The 12,343-nt window shown below is 51.7% G+C and overlaps 6 protein-coding genes across 6 annotated transcripts; 3 read left to right on the forward strand and 3 right to left on the reverse strand.

Moving 5' to 3' along the window:
• Window positions 1-32: 32 nt before the first annotated feature.
• Window positions 33-2,727, reverse strand: CC84DRAFT_834123 (uncharacterized protein). The gene is made up of 3 exons (XM_018187584.1): window positions 1,739-2,727; window positions 557-1,610; window positions 33-506 (listed from the first exon to the last, which is right to left on the reverse strand). Exons 1-3 carry the CDS (start codon window positions 2,606-2,608, stop codon window positions 79-81), a joined length of 2,352 nt encoding a protein of 783 aa, XP_018035643.1. The 5' UTR covers window positions 2,609-2,727; the 3' UTR covers window positions 33-78.
• Window positions 2,728-3,484: 757 nt separating this feature from the next.
• On the forward strand, window positions 3,485-4,971 carry CC84DRAFT_1165574 (uncharacterized protein). Its single transcript, XM_018178748.1, has 2 exons — window positions 3,485-3,812; window positions 3,862-4,971. The coding sequence occupies exons 1-2, from the start codon at window positions 3,667-3,669 to the stop codon at window positions 4,790-4,792; spliced, it is 1,077 nt and encodes a 358-aa protein (XP_018035644.1). The 5' UTR covers window positions 3,485-3,666; the 3' UTR covers window positions 4,793-4,971.
• An 864-nt stretch (window positions 4,972-5,835) lies between these two features.
• Window positions 5,836-7,067, reverse strand: CC84DRAFT_1165575 (carbonyl reductase). Its single transcript, XM_018178749.1, has 5 exons — window positions 6,961-7,067; window positions 6,894-6,912; window positions 6,545-6,844; window positions 6,113-6,494; window positions 5,836-6,010 (listed from the first exon to the last, which is right to left on the reverse strand). The coding sequence occupies exons 1-5, from the start codon at window positions 7,000-7,002 to the stop codon at window positions 5,887-5,889; spliced, it is 867 nt and encodes a 288-aa protein (XP_018035645.1). The 5' UTR covers window positions 7,003-7,067; the 3' UTR covers window positions 5,836-5,886.
• A 149-nt stretch (window positions 7,068-7,216) lies between these two features.
• Window positions 7,217-8,328, reverse strand: CC84DRAFT_1122408 (uncharacterized protein). The gene is made up of 2 exons (XM_018175635.1): window positions 8,074-8,328; window positions 7,217-8,020 (listed from the first exon to the last, which is right to left on the reverse strand). The coding sequence occupies exons 1-2, from the start codon at window positions 8,156-8,158 to the stop codon at window positions 7,257-7,259; spliced, it is 849 nt and encodes a 282-aa protein (XP_018035646.1). The 5' UTR covers window positions 8,159-8,328; the 3' UTR covers window positions 7,217-7,256.
• A 70-nt stretch (window positions 8,329-8,398) lies between these two features.
• On the forward strand, window positions 8,399-9,728 carry CC84DRAFT_834181 (NAD(P)-binding protein). Its single transcript, XM_018187585.1, has 3 exons — window positions 8,399-8,690; window positions 8,767-8,819; window positions 8,868-9,728. The coding sequence occupies exons 1-3, from the start codon at window positions 8,653-8,655 to the stop codon at window positions 9,650-9,652; spliced, it is 876 nt and encodes a 291-aa protein (XP_018035647.1). The 5' UTR covers window positions 8,399-8,652; the 3' UTR covers window positions 9,653-9,728.
• A 418-nt stretch (window positions 9,729-10,146) lies between these two features.
• Window positions 10,147-12,279, forward strand: CC84DRAFT_1248156 (uncharacterized protein; the record flags this gene model as incomplete). Its single annotated transcript, XM_018184251.1, has 2 exons — window positions 10,147-10,702; window positions 10,752-12,279. Coding segments are annotated over exons 1-2 (1,983 nt in total), but the record flags the coding sequence as incomplete, so codon positions are not given.
• Window positions 12,280-12,343: the final 64 nt, after the last annotated feature.

The following is a 12,343-nucleotide window of genomic DNA, read 5'->3' on the forward strand; positions in this document are numbered from 1 at the left end:
GCATCGCTTTTTAAAGATGGCATTATGCTAACCTCCGATTTGACCTTTTATTCTCTTTTATTACGACTTGAGATTCGATCAATTCCCTTCATGTACCCCCACGCTGTGATGATACAGTTCTCTAGAGCCATACCCCGTCAGCACAAAAGCAGCCCAATACCTTTCCTCCCTCAGTTCCATGACCTTCTGCTCCTTCAGCTCCTCAATAAGATCCATCGGCTCGAGCACAAACTCGTCAGCATCTCCATGAAGGAAATGCTGCTGCACCTCGTCGATGATGTCCAGCAAGTCGCCTTCCGTAAGGTAGCGCATCCGCATTTGCGCCGCGAAGAGGGCGTCCGCGGGAGGCGATGACTTTCGCAGCTCTTCGTAAAACATGATCATGAGCAGGAATGTAGCGGCATCATTGACAGGCCAGAGACTGCCTATGAATGCGCCAGTGCCGGTAGCTAGGAGCGTATGGGCGAAGCCTATGGCACTGCCTGAATCGTAAGCTTTGGATATGCCTGCAGCAATATTAGCGTCTACCGGTAAGTCATTGTTGTACGTGACACACCTGAAAGACATGAACTGAATACCACCAGATTGGCACTGATCGAAAGCTCACGCCAGTCAGACATGGTAAGTGGCTCATGAAAGAGTTGAATAGATGAATTCGACGGGAACTTCGGGTCGAATGTACTATGAGCGCATAAGTGCAAGATCTGAGTTCCCTTCGTTTCTTCTTTGAAATCCTCGCGGTCCTTTCCATCTGCGATGAAAGGCGACATGCCTTTGTGGTGTGCTCGAGCAATAGCCAGCGCTTCCATCCTGGAGTACGGGATGTCTCGAATCGCCGGTAAGTTCTTCCGTTTCTTTTCGTGATCTATCGGTGCATTACTGACGACGGATATCTTCGGGTGGCGTTTTCCTGCGGAAGCTGCCTGAGTTTGCAGACGATTCCAAATATTGAGGCTGGGCACTACAGTAATGGGTAAATTGAAGAAGATGGACCAGGGTACGTTGGCCAGGTCTCCCGAGGGTACAATGATCAGCTTCTTCATTCCTTTGAGATGTGGTTTAACGGGTCCGGCTACCGAGTCATAAAGCAGGTTACTCAGTCTCTCCTGGCACAGTGCAGACGCATTGCGTTGAGGGACGGACGGTCGGTCCGCGGATCGAGACATTGTGCTGATGGAGAAGGGGTACGCTCTAGTGGACCCTGGTCTCGCTTGCGCAAATTCCATTGACTTGCGGAGGTCTTCGATACTCTTCTGAATAGCAATGGCGTCGGTTTGCTTCCATTCCGCCACCCGGATACCGTCAGACGCGGCTACAATTGTCATGATACCACATGGTGGGGTTGAAGCCAATGCGTATTCCACGACAATCGTGTCTTGCGGGATACTTTCTCTCAATTTTCCAATGTCACCTAGCAGCACGTCCCCGAGATTAGGATTCCCTGTTCGCGCGAAGAGAAAGGCTTTGCGCCACCGCATCTGGATCTTCCATCTCGCAAGAAGAACCTCGTCAATCTCAGACGTGGAGATAGCTGAAGAAGGCGATTCTGTTACGGAGCTAGTCGAGGAGTGCATTGATTCTGATACTTGCAGGGACAGGCGTTCTCTAATCTGTAGGTGTATCTGTCAGCTTAGATCTTACCATGTATGTTGATCCCTTCGTTAAGAGAACTCATGTCTAGCTTGATATATCCGAGCGCCTGGAATGGCATTGATGTGATGAAAATAGAGCAACGCACCTTTGACCTGTGACCGGATCCTGACAAGGCATCGCCTAATACTCCGCTGGATGGACTATGCGTTGTTGGATGTTGCAAGATTGAGGCCGGAGATTCGCGTAGGTGTTCAATTTCTGTAACAATTTCTGGTAAGGCGACGTTGGTGGCGATTGGCGGTGAAGGCGTGTGCGATGTAGCGGTTCTCATCGACCTCATCGCTGCATCGACGACGACACTCATGTCGTTCTTTACGGCCTTGTTGAGAACCCAGCGCTCTTTGTAGGTCACGGCAGACCCATAGCTGATGGAGTGGAGCAAGGAGCGGCACCTGCCTTGTTCGAGGTAATGAAGCGCCTGGTGGTCCCAGTCAGGGGCAGATAGCACCGATCCATTGCATTTGAATTGAGGCGGGGATATCGTTTGGCCATTGCGGTCTACCGGGGGATTCTTGGAAAACCTCGTACAAACTCGGGCGGCGGAAAAGAACACATTGGCCCAATCGGAACGATCGAATAGCCAGATTCGGGCACCATAGACGTCACTGATCCGCTCGTACAGCTCCTTTGCGTTGCACCCCGCATTGTAGATTCTAAGAGCCTCAGAAAGGTGATGCTGTCTCTTTCGTGGATCTGGTTCAGCTTCCGCGTCATGTTCTTTCTTTTCGCCCTCCTTGAGGATAGTTGCGACTTTTGTGTCTCCGTCAAATGGCGAATCGACTATAGGAAAATAGCCGGTACCACCGTTTTCGTAAGGACTTGTGAGTTCTCTCTTGAGAGATGGGCTTATTACGATCTCATGTAAAGACAAACGGTGACTCGTGATTTGCGACGGTGAAGACTCTCCTAGGTGTGCGCTCCCAGGACCGATCTTGGCTGGGCGGCGTTTGGTCATCCCGGCACGTGATCCATACAAAGGACAGGGCACCAATGCCTATTTGCCTGCTGAGAATATCCGCCTGACGGCGGATCTAGTTAAAAGATGTTGTCCGGTGATGAGCGAAGCTCAAAAAGGTATGGTAGGGAGGTTCCGCAACGGAGTAACTGCAGGCTGAATTAGATGGTTCCGCGGTATCACCAGTCTCTCGGTTCAGGTGGCAAGGCTGTGAACGCAGATATCCTCAGGAATAACTTTATGCTGGAAGCTGAAAAGATTGCACTCGGAAGCAGCCGACGGACGGAGTATATAGTACTAGGCAGTCGTCATGTCGAGTCCAGTGTCGCTGAGGTGCGGCTCTGCTCGTTCTACTTTCGTGCCTTTGGCTTTCATCTGGGGTGGCTTGGGCAGCACACCTGACAAAGTTGCGTTTCAGCCCCCGTGTCCGGATACGTACATTCCATTGCGAGCTTAGGGACAATTGGTGGGAGAGTTGGCGGTGTTTACGCAATAAATGGGTTGCCGTGAGGAGGCGGGCGATCCGGCGGGGTGGGGCGCGCCTGTAGCCGCAGTGTAGCGCCCGCAACGGAGCCTGTCGAGGAGCAGGGCGAGCAGCTCCAGGTAGCTGCAGGAAGCCGCCCACGTCACCCAACTTTGCTTCATTCAATTTCGACACTCCAGAAATACCACGCTGCGCTTCTCTATCGTGTTGAAGCATGCCAGTATCATGATCGCATGGCTATTGACCTCGCAATCATAACGATGACACAAGTCCAATGCAGTGAAAGCGAACGATTGATGAGTCGCAAAGGCTGGCAGCTGATATACCCCTGCAATTTGACGCATGATGGCTTGCATTGTTGCAGCCTATTCTCGGTGGCGAAGCATTTTCTCTTTGTGACCACTGCGATATGGCTGTGGTGCACAGCCTTCAGGTGGCGCACGCTCGCATAAAACCTTCCTTTTGCATCCGATGTCGTCGATTTCGCTCATGATAAGTAAATTACTTCTTAGAAGCAACACTCCAGATTTTTCGTTTCCTAACGGTTCATACGCGCTGCATTCGAAATCAAAAGATGGCGCTCGGCGGACGACAGAAGCGGACATTTCTACCATATGAGACAGCTGTGCTGCCCGAAGATCTCCGACTCGGCAGCTTATATCTGAACCCTTTGGAGCCAGTGAATGGATTAGCCCGCGACAGATTCGAATATCGTCGAGAGTAAGTCCTTCATCAGACTCAACACGCACTCGTGATCGGCTTCTAATAGTTCCAGCCTCGTCGAACAATCCGACTATGAAACCCACATCAGCAACTTCACCCGCAAAGCCAAGGCCGTCAAGGGCTATTCACACGGGTTCCAGCGCTCCCACATGAATTCTGCCGGACTCAGCTTCACCAGCTTTCTGGGGCTAGGCTCCAAGCGCGAAAACTCAGTTCACATTACACTCACTGGGACATCCGGCCGGCGTGTCCAGATTAGGGATCCTGAAGTGTTTCTCGAAGAAGTACTCAAGCAACCTGGCGTGGATGAATGGTTACGTATGCATGCGACCCCGAAATACAAGAGCAGGTATTCAGCAAGTACGTGGACGGCTCCCGAGCTATGGCTCGTCACTGGGCTCCAGTATGTTACCGGAGGCGAGTACCACTTTGAAGACAACGCAGCGAAGGAGCTCCTTGCGCACGGTGGTCTGGATGTTGGTGCTGCAGCTGGGGGACCTGCAGGCGTGGCAAAGCTGAAAGCAGAAGCACGTCACGAACGGGCGAACGGGGCACAAAACGGGGGGGTTCAGGAAGATGAGTGTGTCTGGGCAGCGCAGTTCATGCCTGTGATGATTGAATTCGGCCCGCAGGCTCCGGACGCAAAGTTGACTAAGCGCGGCTGGTTTCCCAAGACGATCAAGACCATCTATCTGGAAGATGTGAAGGATTTGGAGTTCCAAGGGGTGAGAGCCGGCGACAAGCCGGTCGGTGAGGAGACGCCAGAGCTTGTGGCGCGGATCACGACTGCGGCAGAGGCCCGTGATCATGACGCGAGCGAGGAGAAAGACAGTGAAAGCGAGGGAAGTGAGGAATTTGTCATCGATGATGGACCCTATGTGCAATCACTTCAAAACGCAAATTTTGAAATGCACAACAAGTACACAAATTACCTGGCGAAAAAGGCTGGCCAGAGGACACAACGTATAGCAAACTAGACGGTGTGAAAGGGGCGGATTTCAAGACAGCATTTCGAAGGGTAAGAAACAGGCGGGCCAGTTAATATACGTCAAATGCGATTGTAGAGGCGGTAGGATAGAGGCGGTTAATCTAAGTTTTCGTCAGCGCTATTATAGAGTATCTTGAATAATATCTAAACAAGCTCGTATTACAATCCTCAGAGCAATCCGCAAGTCATAAAGACACTTGCATCTTTCGGCTGCAATCACACACTGAATCTACATCTGTCACGACTCAAACGTATCACTTATGTACCTATCCTCCCTAACCTTTTCTAACCGCTCGTCCGCATCTCCCTCTCCCTTGCCACTGGCTTCCCTCCAGATCTTCTTACACACATCCGCTGTACTCTTGCCCAGCTTCGCCGCACTCCCGCACACAAAGATCTTCGCCCATTCTGGAATGACTCCCTCAACTCCTCTCTCTCCTCCCACATCCTATCCGGCACATACTTATGTGACTCTTCTCCGCTAGGTGGAGGATTCTTCGAGAAGCACGGCCGCACTAGGACAACATGCGGGAGAGATGCTTTATAGGCAAGGAGGTTACAACCTTGGTCCACGACGTCGTCCGGCAGATCCCCATGCGGCGTGTCATCGATAGACGCAGATAGTGGGCAACGTAAAAGGAGCCGGTACGTCTCAATTACTTTGATCCGAAGGGTATCGCTTCTGGGTCAGTAGCAGATGACCGACTGCACATAAATGCGATATTCGCTACGTGAGCGCCTGTACCGACATTTCGCGGAGTATCGGCTGCTCACGGTAGATGTTATTGATTGCAGATACTATATGTGATGTAGCTGTGAACTTTCCTGGGCAACATTAATGTAAATCGAAGGCCTCAACAAGATGAGGGATTACGCTCGGGCAACCTGGAATGGTTCGGCCGAATGAGGATGAGACCATTTTGTAAACTTCATGCAGTTGGTGACCCAGTAGCAACAGGGTCCAATCATGATTCGGGCGTACTCCATTAGGTAGGCAACAGGCGATGAAGAAGTTGATGAATAAGGCAGGTTCATATACAGGCATATCGAACACTGCTGTTTGTGATATTGTTTCCTACATACCTACCACTCAATAGGTTTCTCATTTTGCCAGAATTCTCCTGTCGCCCCCTTGATGTCAGCCAATGCGAGTAGCACCGGGGTCTGAGCGCCCTCATCAGGCGATTTGGTTCCATTGCCCTTGGTCCTATATTCGCGGGTACATGGTCAGCGAAGTCATAAAATTGGGTCAATGTACAAGTCGTCTTGTGTCTAAGACATAGCGGAATTGTACCGGGGAGGATCGTACATGTCGGTGTTCACGTAGCCTGGGCAGCAGGCGTTCACTAGGATCTTACTACCCTTTTCCTGTTCAGCTCGAGAAAGCGCCTTGGAGGCGCCAATCAACCCAGCCTTCGAAACAGCGTATGCGGCGCTTGGATACCCCGCCTCCTTCTCGTTACCAGCTTCCACAGCTGATATGAAGTCCTTCATGATGCCACTGATATCGCCCTCTGTCTTGGCCGCGAGGAATCGCTTCCGGACGTCGTCAGAATACTTGCTGAGATGGCCAGCCATGCTCGCCAGATTGACAATTCTTCCTTGTGGCTTGAGAAGCGGCACAAATGTATGGCACACTTCCATGGTGTTGTAGTAGTTACAGCCCAAGGTGATTTTCGCGAGCTCGGCATCTACCTTCTCAGCAACTTTCTCAACACACATGATCAAAAAAGAGACGTACTAAAGCCATTCATGGCGATTCCAGCGTTGTTGATGATGAAGTCGATGCCATCCCCGTGCATTTGCTTGATGTGAGCTGCAAAAGTTTCCAGACTCTTCTGGTCGGTTATATCTAACTGATGATACTGAATCTCAGTTTGGCCGCTATCACTCTTCAAAGCCTGTGCTTGCTTGAGCTGGGCATCATTGCGAAGGTCCTCTAAAGCGGCTTCGCCTCGGCCCCGATCGCGAGCAGTGAGGTATATCAGGAAGGAGCCACTGTTGAGGGGTGACTTGGGGTACTGCAGCGCTAGCTGTCGGACTGTTCTAGATCAGAAGGGACAGCGTAACGGGGCGTGAGGGGTGCATACCAATGGCAAGCCCGATTCCCTAGGTCGCGTTAGTCGCAGCATCTACGTTTCGCGGGGTTGCACATGCCTTATTGGCGCCTGTCACCACTCCTACGCGATTGTAGGTCATGATGGGATATGCTGTAAAAACGTGGTGTAAGTGCCAATCCAGAGGTATACAAGCAATTCCACCCTTGAATAGAAGTGAGTAGGGTCAGACGTCATCGACTTATCGCTACTAATCGGAATAACACGCTAAGCTTCATTGAGCTACTCCCGCTGCCAGTCCACCTAAACCAGGAGCGTCCGTCATCGGGATACTAATCATCGCTCTCAGTGAATCTCTACCTTAGGCAAAGTTCATAGGCCTTGTGATGGCCCATTTTATCTCTTCTTTATCAACTCTCCTACAACGTATGGAACCACATTCTTCGGCTGCACGTACTGCAATTGGAACGTCTCCCACTCCCCAGCGTCTTGCAGATACTCACGCGTGTCCCGCTGCATCTCGCATCCGCCCAGAAAGAAAGACCAGCCCATGGCTGCATATACAAACTGCATCACTCTCGCCGCCATGCTGCCCTCAGTTCGCCACGGATTGACGACATGCTCGCATATGACCATCCTTCCTCCAGGCTTCAACAACGTATAGAGTCCTTTGATCGTTTCTCTTGGACGAGGCACCCCGCACAGTACCCTGAGACAACAAATCTCGTCGAATACCCCATCTTCAGCTATTGCTCCCTCTCCGCTCGAACCCAAAAGTCCACTCTTATGCAAAGCAGGAATCAAACTCTCCGGCTCACCCCCGCACAGCAGTGCGTGATACTTTTCACCAAACCCAGCCGTCCGCGCATTCTTCAGTAAGCCCTCGTGTAAATCTCCAGCAGGTTCAGCACCATAGATGGCCGTGATGCCCTCCGGATTGAACCGCTTCAGTAGCTCCCCTGACCCTGGCCCGACATCGAGAATTAAGCCACGGCATTTACCGACAAGGGCGTCAAGAGGACCAGGCATCTCCTGAGACATGGCGGCGCCATTCTTCTTCCACATACGGGCGAAGGCTTTGTATCGTACGTAGGTGAGGTTGAAGACTTTGGCTGGCTGTCGGTCAAGGAACAGTGCTTCCAGGATAGTCATAACGAAGTCTTGTATTGTCAGCGTAGTCTTTCTATGATAATAGATCGATGTGCGTCCGTACGATAGATGCCCATCCCAAGCAGAAGCGACGGCCATAACAACCGCGGGAAAGGCAGAAGCTTTTGGATCCATACTGGCGAAGGCATTGTAATGGAATCGAAAAGGTTCTACAGTGATACTTGAATATTTCGATTCAACAAGACACGAGTACTAGATTGATCGGAGCTGGCGGGAGCAAAGCGGGCGGTATTCCCTATAAGAGAGCCCACTACAAGCCTCCACGCTGCCTATATACCAACCTCAAGTCATCTCAGCTCGGCAACTATTGACCAGCGTAGTCGGCGATTGATCGCAATTTTTCTTTGACGTTTAGTCATCGCTTCAAACGTTTTGGTGGCATGATTTTGTTTTCAGCTCCCACGTGCATCGCGATTGGACCCAGGCAATGAATGCGGGGTAGCACAAGGAGCGCGAAACGAAGGAATATGCGACATGGTCATAGCTTCCAGATGCCTCGGCTCGCTCAACGATGCACTACTGATCCACGCAGGCAAGCTCAACAGCAATTCTTCTGGGGCCTCACTTTGAGCTTTACTTTGAAGATAGTTCGCCCGCAGTAGAAGATTCAGCATTGGAAAGAATGGCGGGGCAGAGAAAACGCTACGCGCTTATCACAGGGTACGCCATTACAACCACCTAATGCGACGCCTACAAAAAAGCCAAACCGCTTCCAAAAGCCCCCTAACGACTCCAGCTGCACGCCTGGAGGCATAGGCCACTACCTCGCGCTCGAATTTGCCGCCAAAGGTCAGGCTGTCCTCTCAATTCCTTCTGCTCCGCACTCACCATCCACAGGCTTCCACGTCCTCGCTACCGTCCGCAACCCCGCCAAATACACGCCCCCGAACGACCAGATAACCTACCTCCCTCTCGAGCTCCCCGGCGATGACTCCATATCGAATCTACGCGACCGTGTCGCCGATATTACCGGCGGACGGCTCCACGTCCTCTACAACAACGCGGGACGTAACTACACCGTGGCCGCAACGGACATCGACATGCGCGAAGTGCAGGAGACTTTCGATGCGAACGTGTTCTCTGTCATGAGACTTTGCCAAATATTCACACCGATGCTTATCGAAGCCAAGGGCACCATCGTACAGACGGGCAGCCTGGCGGGCGTAATGCCCTACGTCTTCGCTAGCGTGTACGCAGCGTCCAAGGCGGCATTACACGCGTACTCAGACACACTGCGCGTGGAGCTCGCACCGCTGGGCGTGCGCGTCATCACGATCGTGACGGGCGGCGTGAAGTCGAATATTGCGCGGACGCATCGGGAGTTGCCGAAGGGCAGCTACTACGTACCTATCGCAGATCAGTACGAGAAGAGGTTGACGCTCAGCCAGCAGATGGGCATGGATACGCAGCAGTATGCGAGGAGTTGCGTAAGGCATGTCATTGGCGGGGAGAGCTGGCTTGGGTTAGTTACGAAAAGGTGGGTATGGGAGGGGAAGATGAGCTGGGTTGTGTGGTTCGGGTGGACGTACCTGCCCCGGGGTGTGCTTGACTGGTACTTTAAGTCCAAGTTCCAGTTGGGGAGGCTGAGAGGGACAGTGGGGCCAGATAAGAAGAGGGTGTGAGGAGGGCTCGGGAATGCATGTTGCGCGAGAGTAGGGGAGCCAAATGCGAGTATACGAATTCGGATTTGGTCAACAAGTTCAATAGAGTAGTCACCCCAAAGGTAGCAGAGCCCTACTGTTATGGCTAAAATACGGCAGGTCTGTTGGGTCGATCAGGACAAATTGCGCAAGAGGCCTTGCTCATGTGCTGTGCTGCCGAACCTTGCGGAATCGTCTGACTCTGATTTCGTTACAGATCTTGACGTCCCAAAAATCTGGTCGGAATGGCTAATCAAGTTGGCCGAACTGTTTCGAGTACAAAGAGTCGGGTGCCTAGAGCATGGTGTCCTCCGAGGCTGGTCGAAGCGGCCAACCCCTAGTAAGGTGCGCGCAGGAGGCGCCTCCCTCCCCATCGAATACGAAGCTGTGGCTATACAATGCAGGCGCGGGGATGGGGCGCTTCGTTGATTGGTCCGCGAGAGGGAAGCTGCGCCCAAGCCAGCCTCGTCGTCTCAGCCTCATAAACCTCCAAGAGTCCAGCCCACCCCTAAGAGTCCAACCCACTTCTGAGAGTTGAGCCCACCTAGAAGGCACACTTCACATCGTCCTGTCCGCAATGGATCCACTTACCGCAGTAGGGCTTGGGGCCAATATCTTGCAGTTTGTACAGCTCGCAGCAACACTCGTAGGGACGGCTCAGGACATATACCAATCCGTGGAAGGTGCCACAGCCCACAACGTGGACTTAGAGGCAGTCGCTGAGACAATACGAAGTCGCTATCGACGCTTGCAGCTGATGGCAGCCAAGCGGAACCTCAATGCTGACCCAGACGCCGTGCCCGAGACAGACAAGGAACTTGCGAGACTACTTCCCGACTGCGACGTGGTCGCCCGGCAACTACTTGCAGCTTTGGAGAATGTGAAGCTAAAGTATCCGAACCGAAGACGCGGATGGGGGTCAGCTCTCCAAGCTTTCCGGACTGTCTGGAGTGCTGCAGAGATAAATGCTTTGCATGAGCGTCTCAAGGGGTGTGAATCAAGAGTCCAAACAGCACTCCTCGTTTGTTTAAAGTGGGTTTGCGCTAGTCCTTGTACGAGGCTCTTTACTGAATCCTAGGAGAGAAAAAATTGATATGATTACCGAAGCTCCTCACGGTACCCAGAGGAGAGATTTACGCGTTTTCAAAGATGCTATCATTCGCGAAGTGCAAGAACTGCGGACAGAGAATCTGGACTACGCATTCGGCGCCCGGTTGTTGGCACTTACCGATGGGGCGTTGCGAGACCATGTTTTGGGGCGGTTGCGCTTCAACCATCAATACGACCGCGAATACAAGATAGCAGAAGCTCATGCTGAGACATTCAGATGGGTGTTTGAGCCACCACGAGATCCCGCAAAGCCTTTTACTAACTTCCAGGATTGGCTGAAGCAAGACAGCCAACATGTTTATTGGATCACGGGCAAGGCTGGCTCTGGTAAATCGACTCTAATGAAGTACATTGTCCATGATCGCCACTGCGATGAGTTTTTGCGGAGCTGGGCCGGTCCACTTCCTCTCCTTACCACTCGGTTCTATTTCTGGAATTCCGGAAGTCAAATTCAAATGTCTCAAGAAGGATTACTGAGGAGCATTCTTCACGAGGCGCTAACAAAGCGACCAGACATGATCCCTAAAGTGCTACCAGATTTATGGACAGCATTTCAGACGTTAAGGTTCAAGGACTCTGCGTGGCTGCTGACGGACCTCATGATCGCGTTTGATCGCCTTGTTGCATGCGCAACCGAGAACCATTTCAAAATCTGCTTCTTTGTTGATGGACTAGACGAGTTTGATGGAGACCTCGAGGCTCTCGCAATCCTCTTTCGTAAGGCTGCAAAATCACCGAATGTTAAGGCATGTCTTTCGAGCCGTCCCTGGGAGGTCTTTGAAGAAGCCTTCCTCACTCTGCCAAGCTTGAGGCTGCAGCATCTTACCTTTTTCGATATCCGCAGTTACGTTACAAGCCACCTCCACGGTCATTCCGGTTTTCAAGGTTTAGCAAGACGCGAGCCAGCTTTTGCAACCAGTTTAATAGAAAATATCGCCACCAAAGCCTCCGGCGTGTTTCTTTGGGTGTTCTTGACTGTGAAGTCACTTCTAATTGGTTTCACCAACGGCGATCGCATCTCTGATCTACAAGGGCGATTGGATGAGATACCAGATGATCTGCAACTGTTCTACTTGAAGATCTTTGACTCCATTGATCCAGTGTACACCAAACACGCTTATCAGATATTTCATCTGGTAGAAGCTGCTGAAGGATCGTTAACCGCAATGGGACTGTACTACGCCGACCAAGACATGGATGGGACTCAACTTATAAAATCCGCGCAAGCTGCGAAAATTACGCCTCTCTCAGCACAAGAATACAGTGATAGATACGAAGCAATCAACAAACGTCTAAATAGTCGATGGAAAGGCCTATTTGAGATCGAGGCGCCGCTTTCTGACATCCTAGGACGTTCTGGGAATAGAAAGGTTTCTTACTTACATCGGACCGCAAGGGACTTTCTACGCTCGCCGGAAATTTTCACTCGAATGAAGCCATCAATTCGAGATACCGACCTGCAATTGACTCTTGCTGGATCCTGCATATTTCTGATGAAGTTTTGGAGACCTTCGACAGCTGTCTATGGACCTGATCACCAAGATCTTGAACGTTATTTCCTGG

Source organism: Paraphaeosphaeria sporulosa, assembly GCF_001642045.1.
Source record: "Paraphaeosphaeria sporulosa strain AP3s5-JAC2a unplaced genomic scaffold CC84scaffold_6, whole genome shotgun sequence".
NCBI lineage: Eukaryota > Fungi > Ascomycota > Dothideomycetes > Pleosporales > Didymosphaeriaceae > Paraphaeosphaeria > Paraphaeosphaeria sporulosa.